General features: G+C 41.1%; 1 protein-coding gene and 1 long non-coding RNA gene across 2 annotated transcripts; both read left to right on the top strand.

The window, feature by feature from the left end:
• Positions 1-1,127: 1,127 nt before the first annotated feature.
• Positions 1,128-9,579, top strand: LOC123046852 (phosphatidylinositol 4-phosphate 5-kinase 9). The gene is made up of 9 exons (XM_044470283.1): positions 1,128-1,271; positions 2,947-4,118; positions 6,921-7,088; positions 7,454-7,619; positions 7,854-7,964; positions 8,417-8,604; positions 8,694-8,851; positions 8,950-9,121; positions 9,217-9,579. The coding sequence occupies exons 2-9, from the start codon at positions 2,962-2,964 to the stop codon at positions 9,500-9,502; spliced, it is 2,406 nt and encodes an 801-aa protein (XP_044326218.1). The 5' UTR covers positions 1,128-1,271; positions 2,947-2,961; the 3' UTR covers positions 9,503-9,579.
• Positions 9,580-20,829: 11,250 nt separating this feature from the next.
• On the top strand, positions 20,830-22,340 carry LOC123042221 (uncharacterized). Its single transcript, XR_006418731.1, has 3 exons — positions 20,830-21,124; positions 21,789-21,839; positions 22,307-22,340. It is a non-coding gene; the product is annotated as an uncharacterized lncRNA (long non-coding RNA).
• The last annotated feature ends 950 nt before the right edge of the window (positions 22,341-23,290 follow it).

The raw sequence follows: 23,290 nt of genomic DNA, 5'->3' as shown, positions 1-23,290 counted from the left end.
AGACCATAGCCGAGCCGTGTGGCAATGAGCCACTTTGCAACAGTGCAGGAAGTGGCTAGGAAGGATGTGAAGAGGGCTTTTGGTGTGCTTCAGGCTCGTTGGGAAATTGTGTGGAGCGCTGCAATGATGTGGGAATCAGAAACTTTGTGGCAGCTGATGACATGTTGTGTTATTCTACACAATATGATTGTCGAGGATGAGGGTGATGGTGTAGCCCAAACCCATAATTTCGAAGCACCTGAAGAACAAGTTAAAATCCCGAAAGATCAAGATGCGGCTCAGCTGATGAACTTTCTGCAGATGCATCAGAATCTTCGAGATCAACAGGCGCACACGCAACTACTCAATGATCTTGTGGAGCACATGTGGACCCACAATAACAATCAAGATGACAATGCTTGAGTTTCACACTTCAAATAAATTTGATGTCTTACATGATCGACGTGGACATATCTATGCTTCGTATCAACATTTGCTATTTACATGCGACATCGTCTTGCATGATCGATGTGTATGTATTTACATGAGCTTGAGAGTCCGAATTTAAGCTATGTGGATGCCCAAACAGAAATATGAGGGCCCGTCGGACACGGGCATGCCCAGACGCGTCTTGGATGTTTGAGGAGCCGGATTTGCTAAGTCCAGGGTCGACGCTCTTACGTACTACTTCATCCGTCCGGAAATACTTGTCATCAATATGGATGAAAATAGATGTATCTAGAACTAAAATACATCTAGATACATCTATTTCAATGACAAGTATTTCCGGACGAAGGGAGTAGCAGCTAGCATGATAGAGTATATCAATTGTCAGCAGGCTATCAGCCGTAGGTGACCGAGCAGCCAGCGCGTACGTACGTACCTACTGCATTTTCATACTACTGATCACCAGTAGCGAGCAAGAAGAAGCGAGAGAGTCCCGAGAGACAGAGAAGAGGGCCGGCGGTCACATCTTCTCACATGGCGCCATGTGCAACAGCTCGACCAGTTGCTTGCTTCACCGGTAAGTAAATAAACAAATACTACAGTGAATAGACTGGTAAGATCGAATTGTCTTGTCACGTTTGCTATGCAGGAACTGCAGCAGCAGCTGGCAGCCATGAACAGGCACTGTCAGTTCCAAGCAACCCATCCCATGCAGCAGTATATACCAGACACACACAAGAAAAGAGGAGAGAAGAGACGAGAAGCGCATAGAGAGTTTTCTTCTCCTTCCCCTTGCTCTCTGTGTGGCGCGCCGCCGCACGCATTGCAACTGCATCCATCCATCGGTAAGCAACCCAACTCGCTCATCCATCTCTCAGCCGCCCGGCCTCCTTCGCCGATCCATTCCCTCCTCTCGCGTTGCTGTTTATAGCTCTACCTTTTCTTTTGATCCCCTTGGATTGCTCCACTCCTGCTCCTGTCCTGGCTGGGTGCATGGTGTTTGTTCGATTCCTCGTATCCTTGTACGGATGGATCATGGATCCTTGTTGTGCCTGCTCTACATGGGCATCCCTCCCTCCTAGTCTGTCCGAATTAATTAAAGGATGCAACCTCTATACAAATTGTATAGATACCGCGTCAATTAATTTGGATGGAAGGGAGTACATTCGGCGTGTTTGGTATTTGCATGCTGCCTGAATTTTTTTGTTAAGTCGATTTCGCAGAGAAGAAGATGAGGGCAGATGCACATGCGAAGCGATGCCTCCTCAGGGCGAGTGGGGCCTTTTCTTTACCGCGACTCGGATTCGTCCGCGTAGGACGGGCACCTAATATGTCCGTAACGTTAGCAGGTGGCCGATGAATGTTGAGCACTTGTAAATTCATCAGCCAGGAATGTACTCCCTTTATCCCATAATATAAGATGTTATTATGGAACAAAAGAGTATCATTTAGCGAGCTAGCCTCCTTACAGAACATGTATATGAGAGTTTCATTTTAGCTTCTACGACACCGGGCGGGATGAGCAACCCTATACCATGTGTAGCCGCACTCGGACAAGGGTTCTTAGGTGCGGATGGGGTGCTTTTCGTTTTGGACTGTCCCTCAGATTATGTAGCAAACCTCGCCGGAAGCATGAACGGGGCGGTGAGCGGTGGCGAGCGGCGGCGCCGCAGCGGGAGGTGAGGCAAGGATGGGAGAAGAGTTGGGCCCAGCCGTTGAATTTTAATCCAAGGGCCGAGGAAAAATCACTCGACTTACATGTAGTCCACTGCTAAGCTACTCCCTCCTTTCCGGTTTATAGGGCTTATCTTCAAATCTTAGTTTTCCTATTTTATAAGGCTCAATTTCGTTGTTCCTCATCACAAGTCCAGATTCCAAGGCGCATTGCATGCAAGTATTAAGAGAAAATTGACCAATGCATGTACTTGATGCATGCATGTATTACAATTAATACATTGGTAAACATAAATTTTTGAGGAAAACAAAAGCATTAATTGGGTACTTTTGCAAATTACAAAAAGTATTCCACCACTCACCATCTATCTTGGTTTGTGAGATTTTTGAATTGAACTTGTAAACCGGAAAGGAGGGAGTAGTACGTATTCATCGTACTCCCTCCGTCTAGGTGAGTAAGTCATCTTAGGTTGTGCATCGTGACCAAGGAGGAGAGGAAAACAAGAGGCATTAATGTTTATTTGCTAATTAATAACATTGCATGCAATGAACTAACCACTGCATTCGTGTTTGATAGTCTCAAGTCATTAAAAGCATGCACACCCCTTGTCTCTTATTGGTTGATATGTGAAGAAACAAAAAATGAGATAAAAGTTAATGCACCGCGCCTTAGTATTTTGTGATTATTTGGTTTTCGTAAGATGACTTACACACCTAGAGCGGAGGGAGTAGCTACACCTCCTTCAAGAAGGTCAACTTGCATGGATGTTCAACCTGAGACCAAATTAACTCTTGGTCGATTCATGTATGAATACGTCTCTCTCTTAACTTCAAATTCCTCTGCAGGACAACCTGAGTAGTATGCAAGGCAGGACAGCAGCCCCTGCGGCCAGCAACAACCCCCCAGCTCGCCCTCATCAAAGCCACCCCGATGCCGCTGCTTCGTGGACAAATTCTGCCGGGGAGCTCACGCTACCCAACGGCGACCTCTACTCCGGCACGCTGTCGGGAGGGGTGCCGGAGGGCACGGGGCGGTACGTCTGGTCCGGCAGCGGCTGCGTGTACGAGGGCGGGTGGAGGCGCGGGATGAGGCATGGCAATGGAAGGACGGAGTGGCCGTCGGGGGCCGTCTACGAAGGCGAATACTCCGGCGGCTTCATGGACGGCGAAGGAACGTACACCAACGGCTCCCCCTCCTCGTCTTACAAGGGGCAGTGGAAGCTGGACCGCAAGCACGGGCTCGGGCTCCAGGCGCACGCCAATGGCGACGTGTACCAGGGCTCCTGGGTCCAGGGCCAGATGGAAGGCCAGGGCAGGTACACGTGGGAGAACGGCAACAGCTACGTCGGCACCATGAGGAACGGCCTCATGTCCGGCAAAGGGGTCCTCACGTGGAGCACCGGGGACTCGTTCCAGGGGAACTGGGTCGCCGGCGTGGCGCACGGCTACGGGCTGTACACCTGGGAGGGCGGCGGGTGCTACCTCGGGACCTGGTCCAGGGGGCTCAAGGACGGTAAGGGCACCTTCTACCCCGAACGCCGCAGGGTTCCCGCCGCTCGCCTCGACGACCTGAGGAAGAGGTGCGTGCTGCCTGACGTCTCCTTTGGCACCGGCGCGGACCCGGAGCCCGCGGCGGCGGATGGAAGTTTGTCCAGGAGGAACTCGGGCCTCGGGCGGCCTGCGATGAAGAAGAGGCCCTCTCTGCAGAGACGCCGGAGTATCGGCGCGGCCATCGGAGTGGCCGTCGGGGTGGTCACCGGAGGTCCTGCGGGTCCTGAGAAAACGCTGAAATGTGAAGACACGGCTGGTTCTAGCTCTCAGATACTCGAGAGGGAGTACGCGCAGGGCGTTCTGATCAGCGAGGTCGTGCTGGATAAGAGCCTCCCGGATTCGCCGTCGTCCAAGAAACCGAGACTTCGACGGAGCAGGAAGGTGAAGGATGCCAAAAGGCCTGGAGAGACGATAATTAAAGGGCACAGGAGCTACGATCTGATGCTCTGTCTGCAGCTTGGAATCAGGTAATGCATAACTCCCGTCCGGAATTAGTAATTAGTTGTCGCTCAACTAATTCCATAATGCTAGATACATCCGTTTGAGCAACAATTAATTCTCAACTGAGGGAATCTTAATTTTCAACAGTTTCCTGATCTACATCGCTGTGAGCTATGAAGTCTATGATCCGATAATTTAGTTTCCTTTATCGACATGAGAGTGTTACTATCTTCTAAGGTTGAATGTGGTTGTACGCCTGTACTCACAGCGTGTTTGGTAACTACAGGGAGAGGGAATGGGAGTTTAGGGATTTGAGTTTGTTAAAGGATTAGACATGGGAAATTGATTTGAACTCGCATTCCTTTGTTTGGCATGTGAAGGTAATTTAAGGTGGGAATTTAGAAGAGAATTAACTGCCCCTATTTAATTGGTGAGATTAGGTAGATGAATAAACAACTTTCAACGTGCAATGCCTCTCCTCACGGACGTGCCAACTAACAGAACGTTTTTTTCTGTACCAATTCCCAATCCCCAGTTAAATTACCAGGGGTCCCCCAAGGAAGAGATTCGAAGGAGTTGGACCAGTTAATTCCTCTTCCCCTTCCCTCCTTAATTCCCATGTCTCTGAATCAATCAAGGGATTGAAAGTGTCACTTACCTTAAACTCCCATTCCCTGTCTCCAACTCCCCCCAACCAAACACGCTGTCAAGGTTTCATTTTAGCTAGATCTCAGTCAGCTGAATTTTTGTTTTGTGGTCAATCGATTTTTTGACCCTTGGATTGTGCTTTAAGATTTGTGTAGCTTTTCTTTTTTCTGTCACATTTTGCTGGTGGTATTGGGCTGTTTGGATTCGGTTGACATCTACTTTGGGTCAGTCGATTTTCTTTTTGGGCTGGATTTTGGTGTGTGTATGCTCTTTTTTCATGTGTTTATTTTTGTTTTCAGCACATGTAGGCTTTTATTTTTTATTTTCAGTTGAGCATTTTTTTACATGTATTTTCAGATGTTGAGTGCGTGAAAATGTATACATGCAAGTACTACATGTACAAATTACATCAGAGTACTGAAACTTCACTCTTATATATTTATTCTACATATTATAAAAAGTGCATTTTATGCTAATTGTGTGGATAATTTTTTCTTTATTCGGTAATACCAATGCTAATTGTTTTGCTAATTTAATACATTCTATTATTATTTGTATGTATGCATGAAAATACAATACAATATGTGTGTAAATTATACTAGACTGCTCAAGTTGCATTATTATATTTGTATTTGCTGCATATTATAACAAGTGCAATTTCAGTGCAAAGTTGTGTACAAGTTTTTTCTTTATTTTCTTTCTTCTTAACAGTAATACCAATGTCGCTAATTTATTCTCTCGTAGAAAACTTTATTTGTTTTATTATGTTTAGTTTTTAATTCATTTCCTGTTTTAAGGATGATACCAATGCCACTTATTCGTTCCTTGTTTAATTTTTCTTTGTTTTTATGTAAAATTCACTATAATATGTTTATTCTTACATAACTAAAAAAAGAGCAATTTATATGTAAATTGTGTGCAAATTGTATCATTATTTTTTTAATTCCTTTCTTCTTAAAGGTGGTACCAATGCCACTATACTTCATTTCTTCTTTGAAAAAAAAATATATATTTGAGTTTGTAAGTAAGTATACACGCAAGTATGATACACCATGTGTGTAAATTACAATATAAGCAAAAATTGCACTGTATATGCTTATTTTTGGCATATTAGAAAAGTGCAATTTCAGGGCATACTTGTGTGCAAGTTATTTTTTAATTTTATTTCTTCTTAAAGGGTTCCATTTTCCAAAAACTTCATTAGTTTGTTTTGGTTTTTGTTTTATATTTTCTTTCTTATTAGAGGGTTTTATTCTTACATAGAAAACTTCATTATTATTTTTTTAGTTTTTATATTTTGTTTTCTTAAAGGGTTTCTTTCTTCCAGAGAAAACTTCATTATTTTGTATTTGTTTTTGTTTTTTATTTTCTTTCTTCTTAAAGGGTTTCATTCTTCCCTAGAAAACTTCATTATTTTGTTTTTGTTTTTGCTTTTTTACTTTCTTCTTAAAGGGTTTCAATCTTCCCTAGAAAATTTCATTATTTTATTTTGGATTTTTATTATCTTTTTCTTAAAGGCTTTTATTCTTCCCTAGAAAAATTCATTATTTTGTTTTAATTTTAATTTATTTCATTTCATTTTCTTTCTTTAATGGTAAAACCTTTATTTTTGCATATTATAACATAGCGCAATTTCTGTGTAAATTGCGTTCAAATATTGCCATTACTTGGTTTTTACCGGAGAATTGCTTGCTTTTCATGCTGCAGCTGCTGCCTCGGGTGCTTCTGCAATTTGTATTGTGGGTATCCTTGCATGCAGCATGCATCTGTGGGCGTGATTTTGCGGTAGGCTTTTACCGGAGGCAGGTAGCAGTTGCTTCTTATGTGCAGAACAAAGCTGTGTGTGCCGTTCGACTGACACCTATTTTGGGTCAGTCAGCTGACCTGTAGCCGCTCCCCAAGGTTTTGGTTACCAGGCGGTAAATTCGGTTACCGCCCAGTAACCATACATCTCGGCGCCCCACGGGAAATTGCCTTGCTGAAAAAAAAATCCGAATTGTGAATGAATTTTGGCTGAATTCTTTTCACAGTCAAAATTCACTAAAAAAAACTGTTTGGTAACTGCCCGGTATTTTCTGGTAACCGCGGTAACCAGATATCTCAGTGCCCCCCCCCCCCCCCCCCCCCCTCCAAGATTGTTTTTTGCATACAGAATCAAAAACCTTGGTTTTACTACTCAGGTACACAGTTGGGAGGATTACGCCGATTCAGGAGCGTGAAGTGCGAGCTTCTGATTTTGGCCCCAAAGCAAATTTCTGGATGAACTTCCCCAAAAACGGATCACCGCTTACTCCTTCACATCGTGCTCTAGATTTCAAGTGGAAGGACTACTGCCCAATGGTTTTCAGGTTTGTGCTTCACTTTTCATTCAACAGGACGTTGGTCAGCATGTGTTCTTTTCATTCCTTTTCCAAAAATGTGTTCTTTTCATTATCTAAAAACTTATGTTCTTCTGTTGATCTAGTAGATTCGTATAACTTAGCTTAACAGAAGAAGAAAAATTATAAGGATGTCATCGAGTAACTTGAGTAGTTCAATGGCTGAAGTGTTACCCTGTTGCAATCAATCTGAATATTGTTCTGCAATGATATTTAATGCTTATTAAGTCACAGAATTTGAAATTTATTTGTTTCAGTAGCTAGTGAGACACCCTTGCAGTATTTTATTTTTCAGAACATGACAAGACTAATTTCTTGGTAGAATTTGATTATAGAAATTTGAGGGAGATGTTCAAGATTGATACAGCAGATTACATGATTTCCATTAGTGGAAGTGATGCACTTAGGGAGCTATCTTCTCCTGGAAAGAGTGGGAGTATCTTTTTCTTATCGCAAGATGACCAGTTTATGATCAAGACTCTTCGGAAATCAGAAGTGCAGGTTCTCTACCAATTCCAGCTCTTAGTAACAATAGCAAGATTCAAATGATCTGGAGCTTGCATGTCTCACCAACACTTGATCCAAAACGGATATCTTCATTGGTCCAAAGCTTTTAGCTTATCTGAACTAGTTTCCTAGTTCACTTAATGTATCATATCAGCACTCGAATCAAACTTGTCCTTTTTGCTCATGTTCTTACATGAACACCATTGATATATACTTGACATGATGCAGGTTCTTCTGCGTATGCTTCCGTACTATTATCGTCATGTCCATGCTTATGAGAACACACTTGTAACTAAATTTTTTGGCCTCCACAGGGTGAGACCTTCCAGCGGCCAAAAGGTAGTGATATTATTAACTGTTGCTGACATTTCAAAAAAAAAATAGTTAACTGTTGCTTGAGCTCCCTATTGTCTCATATAAAAAATACAGTCTTAGAATTTGTCAAAAATATTATAACTCTGATTAGTACTGCCTACAAAACCTTCTTATTTTGTTCATGTAATAATGCTATTGGGTTTTTTCAAAGAGAAGTAGTTTAATAATAAAATTATTTTTGCAACTCAAAATATAATTATTATTATTTTGCGACTTCCGATGACATATCGCAGTTGCAATTGATAGTCAAACTTGCAGAGACTGTCTAAAGCTTCTTATATTTTTTTAATGGCGGATTAATTTCCTTCAATCTTAAAAGGATACTAGTTGTCTTATATGATTTTTCCTACTCTAGCTACTTCTTTTCAAATGATGGTAGAAACTAAACCGTGGATTTTGATTATTTGCATATGCAGTTTCGATTTGTAGTGATGGGCAACATGTTTTGCACAGAACTTAGAATTCATCGAAGATTTGACTTGAAAGGTTCGTCTTTGGGCCGTTCTACGGAGAAAATTAAAATCGACGAGAACACGACACTGAAAGACTTGGATCTGAACTATTCATTTTATCTTGAGCCTTCTTGGCGGGATGCTTTGCTAAAGTAAGCATGTTCGCTCAGAAAAAAAAAACAGCTTATTCTCATGACCATTTATCTTTGTAACAACCATGCTATGTTCATGTTCGGTGTAGGCAGATCGAAATCGACAGCGAATTTCTAAGGAATCACAGTATAATGGATTACAGCTTGCTTCTTGGTTTCCATTACCGGGCACGTCAAAACCTACAAATAGGATCATCATGTCCTGAAAGCATTTTGCCAGATAAACTAACCGTTCTTTCAGAAGCAGGTAAGAGTGCAATCTATATCTTATTTCTCTGATCGTATGTTGTCCAAATAACGCATTTCACAATAGCATTTTTTTGCTTGCTGATACCGATAATGCAGATGCCGCGGAGAAGGATTCCGCTTATAACTATCGAGATGGGCTGATTTTGGTGCAGCGAGGCAGTGACAAAAATGGTTCAGATGCTGTCGGCCCGCACATAAGGGGGAGCCGCCTGCGTGCGCCGTCGGGTTGTTTCGAGGAAGTAGATCTTCTGCTTCCAGGCACAGGAAGGTCATTATAAATTGATTTCTGTTGTTCCATCCTCATGTTCTTCCAATGCTAAATGTATGATCTGAGATGATTGAATTTGTTGTGAAATTGAATAGGCTCCCGATCCAGCTAGGGGTCAACATGCCGGCGAGAGCGGAGAAAGAAGAGAAACAAGAAGAAGGCAGCAAATCACTCCATCACATGTATGATGTGGTGCTCTACATAGGGATCATTGATATTCTGCAGAAGTACAACATGACAAAGAAGATTGAGCACGCATACAAGTCCATCAAGTATAAGTATAACCCCTTGTCAATATCTGCAGTTGAACCTCAATTCTACTCGGAGCGCTTCCTCAAGTTCGTCGGGACGGCCTTCCCACAAAACTCATCTAATCAATAAATCATCTTTTTTTCCTCCTCTTTGGCTAGAAAAAATGTAACAAAAAAGGAAATCCAATGAAGTGTGTTTGCTTGGTACTCCCTCCGTCCCAAAATACTTGTCGGAGGAATGGATGTATCTAGACGTATTTTAGTTTTAGGTACATCAATTTTTATGCATTTCTCCGACGAGTATTTCCGGACGGAGGGAGTACATTAAATCTTGTGCATGTATATGTATTTGTCAAAAGCAGCATAGACAAAACTAGGCATCAGCGAGGGCTCATTATGAATGGATTTGATTGTGGATTTCTGTCATATTGACTTGACCAACCACCCCACTCTCACGGCTCTCCTGTTTCTGCTCATTGGCACCCTCATTGCCGCGGCAAGAGCCTTAGCTTTAGTCGCTGTCACCGGATTGGCGCTGGAGAAGGTGACTACAATGGTGGTGGAGGTTGAGGAGAAGGTGGTGGAAGCTCCGGCCATCATTGTGGCTTTGGCTATGCACTTGTCCTCCTCCCACCCGAGATGGTTGCTATCCACACCAGTAGAAAAGAGGGCTTTGGTCCACCCCGGGTTAGCCCATTAGTCTCGGTTCAGTCTAGAACCGGGACTAATGGGACATTAGTCCCGGTTCGTGCGCCCAGGGGCCACGTGGGCCATTTGTCCCGGTTCGTCTGGACCTTTTTGTTTCGGTTGGTGCCACGAATCGGGACTAAAGGGTGCGATGCCCATTAGTCCTGGTTCGTGGACCTTTAGTCCCGGTTCATGCCACGAACCGGTACTAATGGGGTTTGAGGCATTAGTACCGGTTCATGGCACGAACCGGTACTAAAGGTCCCATTTTCAAACTCCACCTTCCCCCCCTTCATCGCCTTTTCAGTTTTAAAAAAACAAAAGAAAATGATGAAAATATCAAAAAAAAATAAAAGAAAATAAGTTTCCCATGTGATATATGGTCTAGTTGTTGGGAAAATTTACAAATATGAATTTTGACTTTATTTGCAAAATCTCTCTAGAATTTAGTAAAATGGGCATAACTTTTGCATACGAACTCGGATGAAAAAGTTTTTTATATGAAAAATCATTTACTCGAAAAGTTACATCCAAACATTTTCAAAATCCTCAAAAACCTAACAAGAAAAAAAGTTACGGGCCTTTTTAGATCTAGAGTGGAAAAAATCGAAAAAAATTCAAACTGTGGTCAAACAATGGTCAAACTGTGGTCAAACAATATTAGTGTTACTAAATAATCATTTCAGTTATTTTGAATTTTGGTCAAATCTGGTCAAACTGTGGTCAAACAATGGTCAAACTGTGGTCAAACAATGGTCAAATTAATTATTCAAGAAATATTAGTGTTACTAAATAATAATTATTTTTTAAAACAATAGTTTCAAACTCAAACAGTGAAATGTGTCACTTCATGCTCAAGCAAAATTCCTGAAGGTTAATAGGATTGACATCTTAGTATTGTCAGGAAAACAACAAGTGCAGACTTGGAAACGAGGGAGAATAGAACCCGGAAGTTAAGCGTGCTCAGGCTGGAGGAGTGGGAGGATGGGTGACCGTTCGGGAAGTTAGATGATTTGGAATGATGAGGGGTGATTAGAGATTAGAGAAAAGGTGAAGCTCCACGTGGGCGCGGTCTTTAGTCCCGGTTCGTTTAAGAACCGGGACTAAAGGGGAGAGACATTAGTAACAATCATTTAGTCCCGGTTCAAAAACCGGGACTAAGGGCGTTACCAACCGGGACAAAAGCTCCTATATCTACTAGTGTCAGCGTCCCTCACCGTCGATGTTCCACTCCTTGTCACCATGGATAACAACGATGTGCGTGAAACACAGGGCGAGGAGCTTACGAACATCAATCCTTGTGCTTGCCACTGATGTCAAATATTCTTCACGTATCTCTACTACTAACACAAAAATATATAAGCCAAGAGTAAAATAATATATAAGCCTATGAATGATGCCGATATTAACAAATTGGGGCTATCAGCTCTAGAGAGTTCCTGTGACGGCCTAATGCCTACTTCGGAGGCCGAAGTTGAGGTAGAGGGGACGGAGTCTGAGGCATGTAGATTCTATTACGCTAGAGTGCAATGCACAGGCTGCCACCGGTCATTTGGACGCGGAGGTAGTGGCGGATAAACCCAAACGTTTATGAAAGAGAAAGGTTTATCCAATATCGGCAGTTTGTAGAAGTGCGAGAGTCAAGCTTAAGAAAAAAATTCATGATGACTAATGAAAGGATGTTTTTGGAATAGCAGAGGTCTAACATACTTGGCTAAAAAAAGGTTCCTGGTAGAAGCATCGATTGACCATAAACTTGATTTTATTGCACTTCTCAAAACAGAAAAAGATAACTTCACCTCGCAGTTCCTCGAAACTTTTTCTGGCGGAATTGATTTTGACTGACACGGTCTGCCTCCTATAGGACGGTCCGGTGGGATCCTATTGGGGGTTAAGTGCGAAACACTTGAGGTGATCAATGTGGTTCGAGGTGATTATGCAGTCAAGTTTCGGGCGAGGTCAAAACTGGATGGATTCCGGTGGGCTCTAGTGGTTGTGTACGGCGCAACCCAACCCGAACTTAAACCTGACTTCTTGGCTGATCTGGTTACGATCTGGGGGATGAAAGGTTGCCGATCTTAGTTGGAGGCGATTTTAATATTATTAGAAGAAGAGAAAAAAAACATAATAATTTTGATGGACATTGGTCATTTATGTTCAATATAATTATTGAGAGTATCAATCTGAGGGAGATTGAACTGACGGGTAGATAGTACACATGGGCAAATACGTTACCTACTCCAACATATGAGAAGTCGGACAGAGTGCTTGCTAGTGTGGAAAGAGAATAGAAATACTCACCTGTGTCAGTGCATGTGATGCAGAGGGCAATCTCATACCACACACCGTTGCTGGTTGACTCGGGAGAAGCGACGCATATTGGTAAAAAAATATTTTCTCTTTCGAATTAAGCTGGTTTGAAAAAGAGAATTTCTGAGCCATAGTCGAAAAAGAATGGGCCAAGCCTGGTGGTGGGCGATCCAACATAGAAAGATTGCAAAACAAGATTAGACATCTACAACAATTTTTAAGTGGTTGCGACAGAAACAAAAGCGGGATATATAAACAAGAAAAAGAAAGACTTATCCAATTGATTGAAGCATTAGACTTGAAAGCAGAATCGAACCTTCTTGATGTGATAGAGCAAGCCGCAAAATCCGAGGCCGATCAGAAACTGCGCGCTCTTCTTAGAGAAGAGGAAATGACATGAGCCTTGCGTGCTAAGGTTCTCAAAGTTGTCCAAGGGGATGATAATATTCAACTTTTCCACATGATTGCAAATGGAAAACATAGGAGAAAGAAAATAATATAGCTCGATCGAGCAGGACGAAGGGACGGTGGTTGGACATGAGAACCTCAAGCTATACATTTTGAATTATTGTAAACAACACTTTGGGCCTCCGGTGGACAATGTCGTGTCCCTGGATGAGCTTTTAGTTGCGGATATTCCTCAGCTTCAGTCAGATGAAAATAAGATTTTATCTGCACTTTTACTGAGAAAGAGGTTTTCGACGCGATATCTCAAATGAAGCCCAATAAAAAAATGTTGGCATATTATAAAGTATGATCTTATGCCCATGTTCGGTGACTTCTTCAATGGCCACCTGCAACTCTTCCATCTTAACTTTGGTACAATAACGTTGTTGCCAAAGAAAGAAGCAGTTTGAATTGAGCAGTTTAGGCCAATCTGTCTTTTGAGTGTAAGTTTCAAAAATTTCACAAAAGTGGGCACAAATAGATTGACATGGATCACCCATTCGGTGGTGCAACCGAGTTAGATTGCTTTCATGCCTGAGAGATATATCCTAGAAGGGGTTGTTGTCTTACATGAAATCCATTCGAAGAAACTAGATGGAGTGATCTTCAAGGTGGATTTTGAGAAGGCTTATGATAAGGTCAAGTGGTCATTCCTATAGCAGGCCATGCGCATGAAGGGGTTTAATGAAACATGGAGGAATCAGGTGGATTCCTTTGTCCAAAAAGGTAGTGTCGGAATTAAGGTGAATGATGGCGCCGGTCATTATTTCCAGACTCATAAGGGATTAAGACAAGGAGATCCGATGTCTCCTATCTTATTCAACATAGTGGCTGATATGTTGACCATGCTTATAGGTCGGACCAAGGAGAACGATCAAGTAGGTGGACTCGTCCCCCATCTGGAAGTTTAACTCTCTGACCAGCCTGACTCCTTTCACTGGAAGTTAACTGGAAGCGGAGTGTTTACGGTCAAATCTATGTATTTGGACCTAATTAATTCTGGCCCAATCCTGAGACCGATGCATATTTGGAAAGTTAAGGTTCCCTTGAGAATCAAAATTTTCATGTGTTTTATCCATAAGCAAGTGATCCTTACCAAAAATAATCTGCTAAAGCGACAATGGTTAGGTAGTGCATGATGTTGTTTTTGTGACCAAAATGAAACAATACAACACCTCTTCATAGATTGCCCTCTCACGAAACTACTTCGGCAAACCATTCATATAGCCTTTAACATTACACCTCCAGCCAGTATTGATGCGTTATTTGGGACGTGGATAACTGGAGTGGAACCTGCAATTGCAGCGCGTATTCGGATTGGAATATGTGCACTACTTTGGGCTATATGGAACTGCAGGAATGATATGATCTTTAACACACAAAATACTTTAAATTTCTTGCAGGTTATCTTCAGAGCTACGCCCTGGATCCGTACGTGGTCGTTACTCACTCCTACGAACTCCAGAGAGCATTTGGTTACTGGGTGCAACCAGTGGGAGATGGTAGCACGCGTATCTTCCACCATTTTGGATGATGGTCTAATAATAGGATATGTGTTTAGTCATCTTTTCCTATTTTCTTGCCGGTTGTGGCAATGATTTTACTATGTTTTTATTTCTCTTTTTGCCCCGTTTGCGAGCCGTATTGGATCTCAGACTATGTTTTTTGTTGGCACTTTTTAATAATATGGTCGCATGCATCTTTCGAATGCAGAGGCTGGGTAATCCTCTATTTCCAAAAAAGATCACTCTTTTTTTGCGAGGGAATATATAGGCACTCAAAGGGCATACCAATATCCTTACATAATGATGCAAATGGAAATGTCCATTTGAATTGACCAATCAACACATTCTTAATGTAGTATTAATTAAATTATTACCAAAAATGTTTTAGAATGATCACCATATATGGATAATTAACGTGTCACTGTTAACACTTCGTTAGCTATAAATTGGGTGATAATACAGTTTTTACATACATGATTTTCTATTGCAAGAAGGTAGTATAACCAATTTCATATTATCTCCCGCTTCAATGATATATCAGATATGCCCCAATCAGTGATTCTGTAAGTGACTCAACTATGTGGAAGCCAAGGAGCATATGACTTTTCGGTGCAACCGTTGGGAGATGATAGCACGGGATACTTACAGCCGATTTGATTGATGATCCAATAATAGGATAGGTGTTTAGTCAATTTGTCATACTTTTGCCGTTTGTGGCACACTTTTATTTTTTCTCTTCATTTCAGCTCTGCTTGCAAGCTTCTAATGAATTTAAGACTTGTCGACTGCTTGCTTAATAATATGGCTGCATGCATCAATAAGATGCCGATGCCGAGGGTAATCCTCCTTTTAAAGAAAATCTATGATTTTGTAAGTGATGACATGAGTGGGTTTTAAGTAGTAAACACTAATTTTTGGGTAATAAGGATTAATCCATCTATCTTTCATTGGACGAGTCTCTGCGAAGATGATGTCACTCTTTATATGTGTACAATGAAGGATTTAAACCCCATGCCCTCGCCTGCAACAATTAACAAATTACAATTTTCCTTACTATTTAATACGTGTTCTTTCTTAATGATACTAAATTACTAGTGATGTTTAATGATTACTATTCGCATATTTCAAAATTTGCGAGTATTGATGACAATTTCTCAAAATTAGATAGTTTGTAGTGGCATGTGTGAAATAAGCACATCACCGGGCTTGGGCTAGGTTCCGCTAGGCCCAACCAAGATCAAGGTCTATGCCCTTCCTTACAATTTTCTCTCAAAAGACATAGTTTCAATGTATTTCTCAAAGTATGTTCGGGGTATGTTACACACTTGTGAGATTAAATGCTAGCACTCAGTTCATCAAATTTTTATTTATTTTCAATATAGTATGATCATGCTAGGTTACACATACGTGAGATAAATTGCTGGTTGGCAACATTCAGTTCAGTGTTTACTCGTATATTAACATATCACTCCTCAGTCTGAACTAGTAGCATGTTGCTTAAAGTGAGATATAACTACAATTACCGAGCTCATAGCAACTTAACAATTAAGATATCCATCCCCAGACTGCCAAGATAAACACCATTCAAGCTGTTCGTAGTTATACTGACAATCGAGCCTGTTTGCAGAAGGGTAATGTGACGGAGGCTCTCCGTAGAGGATTGAAAAACTCATGGTGGTGGCGGCCGACCTCTTTGCCGGGCAAAGGTTGGGTGCTACTGGAAGACGTATTGAAGGATGATCCTTTTTCGTTTCCTGGAGCGCGCCAACTTGCCAACTTCTTGTTATTGATAGGTCCCGGGGTGATGTAGTTTGATGAACCTTCTTTTGATTTTGCTGTAATATGATGCATGTTCCAGCTTCAGAAAACAAGGGCTGTAATCATGGTGCTATGTTGCAAAAACTTGCTCTGTTGAGCATGCCTTTTCTTTTCTCAGTCTCTCTTGAGGCTTTAGTTTGTGTAAGACATCTATGCGCTTTCATTAGTGAAATCGGAGAAGAATCACTTGTATACATAAAAAAATGGAAAACCAAACGACCAAGATAAAGCAAATGCACACTCAAAAATAATGACAGCTGCTACTACTAGCGACTCAATGACAACAGTTCAGTCCAAGAAATTTGGTCATTGAAGTCGTATACTAGTCTAAAGTGGCAATGTTATATCCCGCCTTCTACGAGCCCGACCGAGCGCTTGCCTACATGACGCTCCTATCTGGCCCAGCCGAGAGGCGGGCTTAATTATCTCTGGTTTTAAGAAACTTCTTTCCTGTTTTGGGTGGTTTTGTGAAGGCCCCAGTCGTTTTCTTTCTTCTCTGCGTTCCTGTGTTGTTTTATCTATTTTTATTTTATTTTTTATTTTTAATATATTTTCCTTTTTGTCTTCTATTTTTCTTTCTTTATGGTTTTCTTTTGTTTCTTTTCTTTTTCTTTGCCATGAACATTTCTAAAAATTGCAGGGAGATTTTTAAAAAAAATTCACAAACATTTTATAAAAACATGTGAGCATATTTTAAAATGTTGTGAGTCTTATTTGAATGTTATGAACATATTTCAAAGTTGGGAGAACAGATTTTTTATATTTCATGAACATTGATTTAAACATGTGAACATTTTTTAATGTTATGAAAAATTTCCGGTGGGACGCATATTGTTTCAAATTTTACCTTTTATGAAAATACTTTTAATATTACACTTGTCGTGGACAAATTTTTCAATGGTATTGACATTTTTTTACAAATTATGCAAACAATTTGTTTTTCACAATCATTTTTTTAAAATGTCAAGATTATATGTTTGATTTTATTTAAAGGTCATGTGTTTTTTAAATGACACGGACAAACTTTAAGATTTCATGAACATTATCTCAATGTGTGGACAACATTTTCAAAGTGAAACTATTTCTTTCATGCAAAGTGGAGTATTTGTGCACTAAGTAAAGTAGAATTTTCTGCATATATATTGTTGGGAAATGTAGCATGCAATTTAAAAAAAATTCCTACGCTCATGCAAGATCTATCTAGGAGATGCATAGCAACGAGAGGGGAGAGTGTGTCTACGTACCCTCGTAGACCGTAAGCGGAAGAGTTTGGCAACGCGGTTGATGTAGTCGAACTTCTTCTAGCTTCGACCGATCGAGTACCGAGTGTACGACACCTCCGAGTTCTGCACACGTTCAGCTCGATGACGTCCCTCGTCCTCTTGATCCAGCAAGATGTCGAGGAAGTAGATGAGTTCCGTCAGCATGACGGCGTGGTGACGGTGATGGTAAAGTGACCCGTGCAGGGCTTCGCCTAAGCACCGGAAGAATATGACCGGGGTTGTAAACTGTGGAGGGGGGCGTCGCACACGGCTAACAATTGATGTTGTGTTGTGCTAATCGCGTAAGATACATACCGGGAGAACCCCAGCCTCCTCATAGTTTAGCGATTCCTGGCCGTCGGATCTGGCCCTTGATGCGTTCTCGTCTGTCCGATCATGCCATAGAAGAATCCCGTCCGTCGGATCGAACTGTGAAACTGTAGATCGAAACAGTATCCAAAACGGGATGCCACCGCGTGTAGTTTTGATCGCCCCCAAGGGCATTCTTGGAATTTCGCTATGAAGTAAAAGCCCTGCCGTCTCCTTCGGCAAATTTGACCATTTTGACCTATGGACGAAATCAATTCACAGAATGAACTGACCGTGAAACTATTTCACAGCCCTAACCTTTTTGTGTAGACACCCTGTGGCGGGCGCTACACAAAAAGGTTAGGGCTGTGAAATAGTTTCACGGTCAGTTCATTCCGTGAATTGATTTCGTCCATAGGTCAAAATGGTCAAATTTGCCGTCTCCTTCTCCTGGAGCAAACCTAGCCGCCGCATCGTTCCCCTCCAGCTCTCTCTCCCTCTCTTGACACTGCCCATCATAGCACGCCGCCTACAGCCGCCGCCGCCGCCGTGCTCCTATTCCACTTCTCCCCTTTCATCTCCTGTCGCCGAGATTGTTGCCGCCGCGCTGCTCTCCCGTCGAGCTCGCCCCTCGCCGTTGCTGGGAGGAGACGGTTGACCGTCTGATTGTATCGATGCCGACGAGTTCGGTGGGCACCTGGTCCTTCTACACCGTCACCAGCGCTGCCTCCTCATGAGATCCCCACCATGGTGAGCTCCCCCACCCTCCCCTTCCCACCCCACCCCTCCCCCCTACTCGCCCCTTTGCTTCGCACGGTTTCGGCCCCTCTGCCGCACACGTGACGATGGTACTCTATGGTGATGTAGGATCTGTGGTGATGTAGAAGGGCAGCAGGGCAACAGCCTCAACGCCACATGTCTTCCTTCTCTCCCCTTCTCCGCTTCATGTTCTATTACGTCAAACTTCAGCATGTAGGTACTATTTAGATGTGTAACTCTAGATTTATGTGGTACAAATATGTTCTGAGAAGCTGCTCAGAGAATTTGCTTCATATACATACTAACCCTCTCCTAAATGATAGATGAGGCAGGTGACTTATCTCTGTTATTTTCCTTTCTGCAAATTAGACAAATAGTATTTTAGTCAGCTTCAGGGTATGTTGAATATGAGAGTTAATGAAGATGATCGTTCTTTCTGTTGAGAGTACACAATCTGACTCATTTTAATGAATCTATTAAATGATCTAAATACCACTGGTTCACAGATTAGGTTGTGCCACCGTTGTTTTTTTTACTTATCATGCCATTCTTATTTATGAGTCTGGCCTGGCACATTCTTCTTCCAAATATAGTATACCTATCTATAATACGAATACTGCATGTGCAGAACACATATATGTTGACTTCTCATGTATGTGATTACTTCTTTGGACACATCTGTATAGCGTGGAGCCTCATTTCTGCAGTTCCTTGGCACAATGTGATACTCTGCATTGTTAAGTATACTTAAATTTGATTCTGTAGATAGGGTTGCTACTTTATATTCTGGTAAAGAAGAGGATGGTGTTTTGGTCCTGAGAAAAATCAAACCACCATCAATCTTTTGTCTAAATGAATTTCACAAAGAGAAGAGCAAGGGCGAACCAGGATTTATTGGCAGCATGATATTGTAATTGATGCGGTTCCAATATTTCCAGGATTCCATGAACCATTATGTGATTATTTCCAGTTTTGCAGTGGAGTGAGAACTAGAATCTTTAGCGTGTTCCAATATTTAATGCATATGTATCTTGTGATTGTGGAAATAAAAACTTAATAACCTTTGACCGCAACTACCAAAGCTCAATGACAAATTGATAACATATCTTTTGTTGGGTGGATGTGGTCTCCTTTATTTCACTAATATAACTGAGCTTGAGAGAAGGCCGTTTTATGCCATTTGATTTCCCTTTTCATTATTTAAAGGAGGAGGTGATATTAGATTATTGTTATGGTAGGTGTAATCTTTTTTCTTTGATGGTATTATACATTATGAGTATGGAGTTGTTTCATTCCAAGTACAGAAGAAATTGAGTCTGTCTTGAATCTGTGTTGAATTGTTTAAATTTGTTGTCTTTTTGTATCTTCCACTCTTATTATACATTGTATCTTCCTTTTTCATGACCCAAAAATAGCTGAGAAAGCATGACATGACATCATTTGTTTTCCATCCTAGGCTCATTTCCAGGCCTGCTATTATTTTTTTTGTCCTTCCTAAACGGTATCCTTTCTTTACCATTCTCCTTTTCTTATCTAGGTAACCGCTGAGGATGTTTAGAAAGGACACCACGAATAGCAGAGCACTCTATTGCTGCAATTATATGCAGGTACAAAATCAATGCTAACTTTGGGGTCTCCCTTTATGGCCTTTCCTATGATCATAAGAGCTACAAAGAGACGCATTTGGTTTTAGGTCTGTATGATTTGATGTATTTATATTTAGCCAATGAAAAAGCACTTTGCTTGCCTTAGTAGATAAGAAAACTCTCTATTTATATTATGATATATGTACATATATTATTTAAATGATGCACTAAGAACTGCTTGAGATAGCAATCGTCGAGGGGGTATTTACTTCTATATTGTCCAGATCGTGTTTACACAATTTTCTTGGTTGTAAAAGATCTACTGTTTTATATCGACCATGCATACAATGTTTACTTAGGGAATTCCAAGTCTGGAAGAAATTATTGATAAAATGTGTGTACATTCAGATCCTCGTGTGTATGTACACTGTAGTAAGTGTCTGGTTGTAATAACGCGTGAAACATTAATTGTTCCTTTATACAATTACAGTCTTATTCATTGTTCCTTTATTCAATGACAGTTTTATCATGTTCCTGGTTATGCTGCTCATGCAGTATATGATTATATGTACCGTGTTTTATACTCTGCTGCCTATTGTTATGCCATTCTCTGATGTATGCTTACGTGTCTCTGATGTATGCTTATTTTACTGTCAGCATAAATAATAGATGAGTTAAGATTTCTGCTACATAACTTTACACCGTAACAAACCTGGAGACTTCTAACTGGAAGACACAATTTTCATTTTTGAAGCGAAGAACATAATCCCTGCTGTTTCACGGAGTGAGTACAGTTAAAGGTAAAAAAGGAAAAAGGAAGTCTGGAGGTCTCTTGGCTGTATAACAAGAGGGGTCACTTCACATACTCATCAACAGTGAGGCTAATATCATCTCTAATCAAGCGAAAAAGCAAGGGCGCAGCCTTAGTTTTCTGTTGGAAGACTTCTATTTCTCTCATTCCAGAGGTGCTAGCCTGTGCAAGAAGTGACAGTGTACTTTTTATTGACATGAATCTTCAGGCTTCATTTTGAAACTTTGGGCCACGAACGCTTGATCGCAAAAATAACAGGTATCATGGTGCGGCCAGTTTGTGTTTTGCATGTTGCCTTATTTCTCTTCTATCTGCAATTTGCTTCCACGTTCTATATCGAGGAAATTTCAAATCAATTTGTATGCTCATCAATTGTTGCATCGAGAATACGTATGTGAATCATGTACCTTGCGGATTCCTTAAGGGCCTCATGATTGTTGGTGTTTTTTTCACACGAAAACACCAAGGTCATTATCCTAACTATCATAGTTTGTACCAACAGGATTATCATAACAATTATGCAAAAAAATTCCAGGTGATTACATAGTTAAAGGTAGTTAATTTTTTTAGTCCTGTGTGATTTCTTATCAACCGAGCTATCAAATTGTGCATTATGTACTTGGTCACAACGTTGTAACCGACACCCTCGCACCAAGGCGCGTTTCCGATCTCATTGGATTCTTTTGTACTTTAGTTTGAAGCAGAATTGTCAGAAGCAAGCATAGTGGCCATATGATGAAGCCGATAAGTGTTTAGTAGAGACTCCAATCAATTCGATCTCTCCATGATCTTTATGGTATATGATATTTTCCTTCTGGGTATTTAACTTTGTCAAGTGCATGCTATGGTTCAGAACAAAATTTAGTTTCCAATTATAATTCAGTGATTTTCTTACCTTGTATTTTATTTTGCATAATTGTAGAAATTGCGGTGGCCATCCGCGGATCTATTGTCCCTGGTTTGCTTTGTCGAGGTATGATCTTTCGTAATGTGTTGTATCTTGCAATATTATTTGATTTGTTCTTGCCATCATTTTTCAGTCTCTTGCAATATTATTTGTTTTATTTCTCTCATAAACAGAGCACAAGTTGCCCCTTCTAATTGACCTGTCTTGTATCTATATGGTGCAGTGGTGTGTTATGTAGAATATGTATGCTCCCATGTTTTGTTTTCTGCATTACTTTGTTGTTCTCTAAGCTGTACCAATAGTGAGACTAAATTATGTTCGGTATATTCCTTACATGGTAGATCCACAGATGTCCACCCCAATTTCTACAACTTTTTAATACAACAAACTACCATTTTTAATCATACACTACCTCCTCTGACCAAGATGGTCGTCGTCCCATCTTTGTGGTTTAGGAATATGCCCTTTTATTTTGCAAGCAGAAAATTGATTAAGGTTTGTGTGATCAGGTTTATGTGTTGCCTGCTATGCAGTGTCCCGGGCAAGAGGACCAAGTGTGGGAGGGTAGGTATCGGCAAGGCGGGCTGTCAGCACGGTGTTGGAGTTGGTTGGTAGTGGTGCACCTACGCCATGTATGGATCAATACTGTAGGAGGTTCCATTGAGGCCCAGTCTATCCAGGTAGTTTGTTATACTACTGACTTAGATACACTTTATTTATCAAGGATTTTTGTATATCATAATATCAAAGGCAAAAGGGTCTGTCTATGGATGCACTTCTTATGGTCATGTATAGTTCAGAGCCACTGTTATTCATCAAGAACATAATTTAACTAAAGCTCGTTAAAAAAATTCCCATAGAAATAATCACTTTGGATTGGTAGTGTCAAAAGGATGCAGAACATTTGTAACATTTCTTCCCATATTCATGAGACTTCCACTCTACTGTTGCATTACTCAAGTTTAATTTCATTACATATGTGTGCATGTATCAGTTTTCATATTTAAAGTGATATATTTAAGAATTATGAGAAATTTTGCCAAATTTGCCAGGCACAAAACAGAGACATCTAAAAGCAGGACAAACGTCACTGATATTTTGTTGGTCATTTTTGGCGTCGCATCTCAAATGGAATGTCACTCATGGAGGCAATTAACCAAGCTATGGCATCATAGTTTTATCTCTATTGCCATTGTTGGCTTTTGCTCTCTTGTGTTCCTGCTCATGTTATTGAACTTAGTGTTAGCTAATTAGCTTTTGTAATCATGCGACCATGCTGAATTGGATGTTGCCTTGCTTCCGGGACGGGTTAGCTTTGATAATCTCATGACCATGTTGAACTTGAACTTGATGATGTTACACTTCTGGTACAGTGTGAATGTTTCTTCTTACCATTGAACTCGATAATTGGTTGTCTTGTTACATGTGCTAAACTTGCCTTCATACTAATGCATCATGCCGTTTGATCTTCCACGGCTTGACCATACCGTTAGGACCGGCACCCTCGCGCCAAGGCG

Source organism: Triticum aestivum, chromosome 2B, assembly GCF_018294505.1.
Source record: "Triticum aestivum cultivar Chinese Spring chromosome 2B, IWGSC CS RefSeq v2.1, whole genome shotgun sequence".
NCBI lineage: Eukaryota > Viridiplantae > Streptophyta > Magnoliopsida > Poales > Poaceae > Triticum > Triticum aestivum.
This window is presented reverse-complemented; position numbering and strand designations above follow the sequence as displayed.